The sequence below is a fragment of the Chelonoidis abingdonii genome, chromosome 7 (assembly GCF_003597395.2).
Source record: "Chelonoidis abingdonii isolate Lonesome George chromosome 7, CheloAbing_2.0, whole genome shotgun sequence".
In the NCBI taxonomy this organism is placed as follows: Eukaryota; Metazoa; Chordata; order Testudines; family Testudinidae; genus Chelonoidis; species Chelonoidis abingdonii.
The window spans coordinates 110,490,651-110,497,737 of NC_133775.1; the positions used below are offsets into that span (position 1 = coordinate 110,490,651).

The window sequence follows — 7,087 nt, forward strand, 5'->3', positions numbered from 1 at the left end:
ACAAGTTTGAAATACAGACAATACACAGCCAATATTCATAACTTCAACTACAAAAATGATACAGACATACAGACAGCATAATCCTAACCAGTAACCCGTAACCTGGTCTTAGACACCTTATCTGACCCCCTTTACATAGGATTTGGTGCCACTACAGGACCTTGGTTGCAACCCATGTTCTGTATGATCCCAGTTTATATCAATAACGTCACAGTGCCCCTGGCCCCCCACCTGACCTGTCCCCCTCCGGTGCCCCTGGCCCCCAGCCTGATCCGTCCCTCCCAGTGCACCCTGGCCCCACAGCTGCCAGTGCCAGTGCCCCAGCCCCCATCTGACCCATCCCATCCTCCCTTCCCCTGACCCCTCATCGCTCTTCTGCCCCTGTCTGACCTGGCCCGTCCTCTCCACCCCCAGGTGCAGGAGGAGAAGCTGGACATCTACGGGCAGGTGGCTCAGGCCAGCACCACAGTGACTGTCCAGGTGACCGATGTCAACGACAACACGCCCCAGTTCTACGACTGCGAGCTCCCTGCCTGCGACTTCGCTGCCAGCCCTCAGAGCAGCTTCGGGGGCTCCCTCGAGGAGCATTCCTCTGCCAGGGTGCCCGTGGGTGGCCTCCGCATTGTGGCCCACGACCCTGACAAGGTGGACGCTGCTGGGCTGCCCCCTGTCCCTGGGCATCCACCACCCTGTAGGATGGGATCGAGGGGCATCAGCCGGGCTTGGAGAGTGGGGGCTGGGGATCAGGATCAAGGCCACCGGCCGGGCTGGGGATCAGCCAGGCTGGGATATTGGGGGCTGGGGCTCAGGATTGCGGGGATCGGCCAGACTGGGAGAGTGGGGGCTGGGGATCAGGATTGGGGCCACCGGCAGGGCTGGGGATCAGAATTGGGGGGATCGCCTGGGCTGGGAGAGTGGGGGCTGGGGATCAGGATTAGGGTCATCAGCAGGGCTGGGGTAGTGGGGGCTGAGGGTCAGGATTAGGGTCATCAGCAGGGCTGGGGGTCAGGATCGGAGGGATCGGCAGGGCTGGGGTAGCAGGGGCTGGGGGTCAGGATTGGGACCTGTGCCCGACCCAGGTGCTCCCCTATGAGGTCTGGCCGGTGTGGAGCAGGCCCCCAGCTGCTGAGTTTCTCGCCCTCCTCTCTCCTGGGCAGGGCTTCAATGGCACCTTTGAGCTGCAGCTGCAGGGCCCAGATGCCGCCTCCTTCTCCGTCTCGCCCACAAGGATCACGGGCACAGGGGCGGTGCAGGTCCTGGTGAAGGACCCCAGCACCGTGGATTACGAGCAGGTTCATGTGATGACAGTAGAGGTGAGAGCCCTGGAGGGTGCAGGGGGACAGGCCCCGGAGCCAGGCTGGGCGAGCGTTGGGCTCAGCCAGCTGCCATCTCCAGCGTGCCTACGCTGAGCGCTGCAGGGGGGCTGTGTCCCGTTGGGCTGGACAGGTGGGGAGGTGCTGCCCCACCCACTCGGGGCTGCCCGACGATCCTCCTTTGTGCCTGGCAACATTGGGCCGAGCTGCCAAGCCCAGAGCCCCAGGGCGCTGGGACCTGCGTCGCTGGAGTAGGGGAGCCATCCCTGCTCTGTGGGTCGGGCGGGCCCCCAGCATGGGCAGGGCAGCTCCAGCCTCATTCCCCTGAGCTCAGCGACAGGCAGCCCCAAAGATGGCTTGTGGGGTCAGCAGGGAGATGGGGGAACGGGGCAGACGTGGTCCCTTCCACCGAGTATGGGGGGTGCTCAGCAGGTTTTGGGGGGACGCAGTTCACAGGCACCAACTCTTTTTGGCTCTGATGGGTGCTCATGCCCACCCTCGACCCTGCCTTGCCCCATCTCGACTCCACCCCTGCCCCAAAATCCCTCCCCCAACTCCACCCCTCCCTGCCCCTCTTGGACCCCTCCCCAAATCCCCACCCCGGCCCCGCCTCCTCCCCCAAGCACGTCATGTTCCCCCTCCTCCCCCCAGGGGTGCAAGCGCTGGGAGGGAAGGGGGAGAAGCAGGACCCGATGGCACGCTCGGGGGAGGAGGCGGAGGCAGAGCGGAGGCGGACGTGAGTTGAGGCGGAGGGGCAGGGAGCTGCCAGTGGGTGCAGAGCCCCGGAGCACCCATTGAGTTGGCACCTATGACGTTGGCTTGGGGGTGATGTGGTCCCTTCCCCATGCTGCAGATTGTTGCCAATGACACCGGGAACCCCAGCAACTGCTGCTCCATCGCCACAGTGACCATCCAGCTGTTTGACATCAACGACCACAGCCCTGAGTTCGGGCAGAGCGTGTACTGGCTGCAGGTGCCAGAGAACAGCCCAGTGGGCACCGTCATCTCTATCATCACGGTGAGGGAGCCCGCGGGGCAGTGGCACTGTGCAGCATCTGCAGGGAGTGGAGTTGTGGCAGGCAATGGGGGCCCTGGCTGAGGCCCAGGCCCCCCTGACAGCCTCCCAGAGGTTCGTCCCTGCTGCTGCTGTGACCAATGGGCCCTTCTGGCTTTTGCAGGCCACTGACCCGGACAGCGCCAGCTTTGGCAGGATCACCTACAGGCTGCTGCCCGAGAGCATGTACGTACCCTGCTGCTCCCCTCACTGCCATGGGAAGGTCCTGGCTGGGCTCCGGAGGGGCTGGTGGGACTGTGCCCAATGGTGCCCAGGGACCCCACCTGCCTCCAGCCCGGCATGCCAGGAATGGATGGGTCCATAGATGCCAACTTTCTCAGCGCCGGTGGGTGCCCGTGCCCCCCCGCCCCTTTCCCCGCCCCCATTCCAACCCCATCCCCAAAGTCCCCACCCTAACTCCGCCCCCTCCCTGCTCCTATTGGATCCCTTCCCCAAATCCCCACCCCGGCCCCGCCTCTTCCCCCAGCGCGCCATGTCTCCCCTCCTCCCCCATCCCTCCATGCCCCGCCAGTCAGCTCTGTTGCGGTCAAACGCTGGGAGGGAGGGGGGAGAAGCAGGACGCAGCGGCGCGCTCGCGGAGGAGATGGAGGCGGAGGCGGAGGTGAGCTGGAGCAGGGAGGCGGAGTCAGCGCCTATGGACAGGTCTGTCTGTCGGTCCAGCCCATTAGAGTTGCCAACTTTGTAATCACACAAAACCAAACACCCTAGCCCCGCCCCTTCCCCGAGGCCCCGCCCCCATTCACTACATTCTCCCTCCCTTGGTGGCTCACTGTCCCCCCCCCTCACTTTCACGGGCTGGGGCAGGGGATCGAGGTGTGGGAGGGGGTGAGGGCTCCAGCTGGGGATGCAGGCTCTGAGGTGGGGCCTGGAATGAGGGATTTGGGGTGCAGGAGGGGACTCCAGGTTGGGGGGAGTTCAGGGATGGGGCAGAGGTTTGGGGCTCGGGGTTGGGGCACAGGCTTACCTCTGGTGGGTCCCAGTCAGTGGTGCAGCAGGGTAAGGCAGGCTGCCTGCCTGTCCTGGCACCACTCTGCACCCCAGAAGGTCCAGCTCCTAGGCGGAGTCGCGGCAGGCAGCTCTGCACACTGCTGTCTCCCGCAGGCACCGCCCCTACAGCTCCCATTGGCTACAGAGCTGGTGCTCGGGGCGGGGACAGTGTGCAGAGCCCTGCCCCCCCCGCCTAGGAGCCAGACTTGCTGGCCACTTCTGGGGCGCATCGCAGAACCAGGACACGTAGGGACTAGCCTGCCTTAGCCCCGCAGCACTGCTGACCGGACTTTTAACGGCTCGGACAGTGGTGCTGATCGGAGCTGCCAGGGTCCCTATTCTGGTTGAAAATCAGACACCTGGTCACTCTGTGTCCCGCAGCCTGGACATCTTTGCGGTGAACGCCAGCAGTGGGGAAGTGCTGGTGCGGAACGGCAGCTTGCTGGACCGCGAGACCCGCTCGGTCTATTACGTCACCCTGCAGGCCGTGGACGGGGGGAACATGACCGGCTCCACCTACCTCGAGATCACCCTGCTGGACGTCAACGACAACACCCCAGTCGTCAGCGGTTCCTACAACATCTTCGTCAACGAGGAACAGGAGAACATCAGCATCCAGATCCAGGTGAGGCTGAGCCCTGGGGGCCGATGCCCTTGCCCCATTTCTCCAGGGGACTAGCCAGCCTTTGGCACCTTCCAGCCAGCCCCTTCGGCGGCAACCTGGGGCCATCTAATGAGGCTCCTTTAATGGGGGGTGCTGGGGTTTTCCTGGGGCTGTGGGGAGCCCCCTGGCCCTTCACGCCTGCTGGAGACCAAGGGTCAGGGTTCCCTGGCTCTGTAACAGCACCAGGGCTGGGTGGGCGAGATGGTAACAGGTTCCCAGGCATAAGGCACCGTGAGCTGCTGGGCTTGTGGGGTGGGCGGGGGGAGCTCTGTGGTGAGTCCCTGAGTCCGACCCTGATCCCTCCGGCGGCCTCGTATCCAGGCCTTTGACAACGACGAGCCCGGCACCAACAACAGTCGCCTGCGCTTCCAGCTGGAGCCCGGGGCCTTCAGTACCAACTTCACCATTGACTCCGCCACGGGGGTGCTGCACAGCCTGGGGGTGCTGGACCGCGAGGCCATAGAACCGGCGCTGCAGGGGAAGGTGGTGGTGACCGTGTGGGTGCATGACCTGGGCGTGCCACAGCTCAGCTCCCTCGTCAATGTCACCATCATCGTGGAGGTAACCTGGCTATCGGCTGTGCTGGGGGGCAGCAGGCTCGGGGGCGGGGCTCCTGGCTGTGCTGCGGGGGCAGCAGGCTGGGGGGCGGGAGTCCTGGCTGTGCTGGGGGGGCAGCAGGCTGAGGGGCGGGGCTCCAGGCTGTGCTGGGGGGGCAGCAGGCTGGGGGAGGCGGGGCTCCAGGCTGTGCTGGGGGCCAGCAGGGTGGGAGAGGGGCGGGGCTCCAGGCTAGTGCTGGTGGGGCAGCAGGCTGGGGGGGCAGGGCTCGCTGCTATGCTGGTGGGGGGTGGGGCAGTAGGCTAGCGGTGGGGCTCCTGCTGTGCTGGGGGGGCAGTAGGACATTGGGGGGGGCTGCCTGGCTGTTGTCTGGGGTAGGGCATGTTGGGGGGCAGTAGGCTGGGGGGCTCCTGGCTGTGCTGGGGAGCAGTAAGGCCTCAACGCTAGGGGGGGCTCCTGGCCGTGCCTGGGGGGGCAGTAGGCAAGCGGGGGGCGGGGCTCCTGGCTGTGCTGGGGGAGCAGGTCGGCTTTGGGGGGCTCCTGGCTGTGCTGGGGGTACTAGGCTCAGGGGGAGCCTCCTGGCTATGTTGCCTGGGTGGGGTGCGGAAGGCTCTGTCCAAATCTTTTTCTCCTGGGGAAAGGGAAGCTGTGAGAATATTTCGGGGGCCCCGCACTGGGCTGGAAGGCTGCTCCCCTTCCCAGCCCCAAGGCTGAATGCCGGCACATAAGCGTTGCCCCTACGCCCAGCTGTGGCACCGTGCTGGGCCCAGAACTAGTGGCCTGGGTTTCTCTCTGTCAGGACGTGAACGACAACACGCCGTGTTCCTCTCGAACGCCCTTAACACGTTCTCTGTGGCGGGAGGCCTGGCGGTAAACGGGGGCCGCCTGCCAGGCTGCGCACATTGTGGGGGTGCAATGAATCCCAGCAAACCGCAACAGTGGGATCTTTTTAGGCAGGGCTGACTGATGGGGAGGCAGGGGGCTACTGTCTAGTTCAGTGGTGGGTGGGGAGAAGGTGGGGGGCGGGCAGGGGGCAGTGCAGAGCAAAGGCAGGACAGTAGCAGGGCAGGGGTGGTCAGTGGCACCGGGGGGCGTGTCAGTCCCACGGCAGGGCAGGGGTGAGCCAGGGGGAACTAGGGGTCACGGTTGTCGCAGCGGCAGGGCAAGGGGTGGGCAAAGGGAGTACCGGGGGGCACGGTCAGTCCCACAGCGGGGGGGCAGTGGCACAGTCAGTCCCACAGCAGGGCTTAGGGTGAACAGGGGCACTGGGGGGGGCAGCGGTCAGTCCACGGACAAGGGCAAGTAGGTGGGCAGGGGGCAACTGGGGCTGGTCACATCCCACGGCAAGTTAGCAGGGGTGGGCAGGGGTCGCTGGGGGCTCCGGGTCAATTCCATTACCAGGGCAGGTGGTGGCAGGGGGCACCGGGGGGCACAGTCAGTCCTAGCGGCAGGGTAACAGGGGTGGGCTAGGGGGGACCAGGGGGCAGCGGTCAGTCCAGCGGCAGGGCAGGGGTGGGCAGGGGGTATGGGGGGTGCGATCAGTCCACGGCAGGGTGGGGGGGCAGCGTGGGCACAGTCAGTCCACAGCAGGGCGGGTGGGGCAGGGGGCACCGGGGGCACGGTCAGTCCAGCGGCAGGGCTGGAGTGGGTCAGGAGGCACTTTGAGGTGTGGATCGGTCCCACGGCAGGGCAGGGGTGGGCAGGAGGCCTGGGGCATTGGTCAGTCCCATGGGCAGAAGCGGGTGGGTGGGCAGGTTGGCACCGGGGGCGGCGATCAGTTTCCCACAGGCAGGGTAGCGGGCACCGGGGGCAACCTGGGGGCCGCGGTCAGTCCAACCAGCGGCTAGGGCATATGGGCGGCCACTCACTGGTTTCCCCACAGTCCCCAGGCGCCTTCTGGGCAGGCGTGGAGGCGGAGGACCGCAGACCAGACCGAGGTTCCATGCACCGAATCTCCTTCGAAGTTGTCAGCGGTCAGCGGGGTCCAGCAGCTTCTGCTGCGCTACCATCCGCACTGGGCCCAGGGCAGTACCGAGGGCAATACCTGGTCCCTGGACGCCCGACGTGGCGCTGGACTACGATCGGCCAGTCCGGCGTACTTCAACCTGACGGTGGCAGGCGGAGAAACGGGCACTGGCGATGCCGCTCAAGTGGTGCCTACCACGGTGCACGGTGCTGTGCTGGACGTGAACGACGAGCCACCCACCCTGGTGCCGGCCATCATGCTGCAGGACGTGAGCGTCGCTGAGGACTGCACAGCCAGTGGTCTGCTCACCAACCTGCAGGCCTCGACCTGGCACACCAACACGTTGTCTGCAACTTCCAGGAGCGGGCCTGGCCTGTTACAAGGGCGCGGTGGATGCTGCGTGGCACACGTGTGCCAGGATGTTCTACCTGGATGCCCAACGGCTTCTGCTTCTCTCAACAGCTTCGCAGATTGACTACGAGGTGTGCGCCTGGCAACCAATCACCACTGCGCGTGGAGGACACGAC

The 7,087-nt window shown here is 65.7% G+C and overlaps 2 protein-coding genes across 2 annotated transcripts in view; one reads left to right on the forward strand and one right to left on the reverse strand.

Moving 5' to 3' along the window:
• Positions 1 to 7,087, reverse strand: part of SNCB (synuclein beta) — a 190,586-nt gene that overhangs the window by 96,956 nt on the left and 86,543 nt on the right. The window lies entirely within an intron of this gene.
• The window catches only part of CDHR2 (cadherin related family member 2), a 45,275-nt gene that overhangs the window by 27,498 nt on the left and 10,690 nt on the right, over positions 1 to 7,087 (forward strand). The window contains exons 7-14 of the mRNA XM_075068256.1: positions 415 to 645; positions 1,158 to 1,313; positions 2,167 to 2,331; positions 2,492 to 2,553; positions 3,757 to 4,000; positions 4,361 to 4,600; positions 5,394 to 5,464; positions 6,477 to 6,949. Of these exons, the coding sequence (XP_074924357.1) occupies positions 415 to 645; positions 1,158 to 1,313; positions 2,167 to 2,331; positions 2,492 to 2,553; positions 3,757 to 4,000; positions 4,361 to 4,600; positions 5,394 to 5,464; positions 6,477 to 6,949 (1,642 nt within the window). The remainder of the gene's footprint in view (positions 1 to 414; positions 646 to 1,157; positions 1,314 to 2,166; positions 2,332 to 2,491; positions 2,554 to 3,756; positions 4,001 to 4,360; positions 4,601 to 5,393; positions 5,465 to 6,476; positions 6,950 to 7,087) is intronic.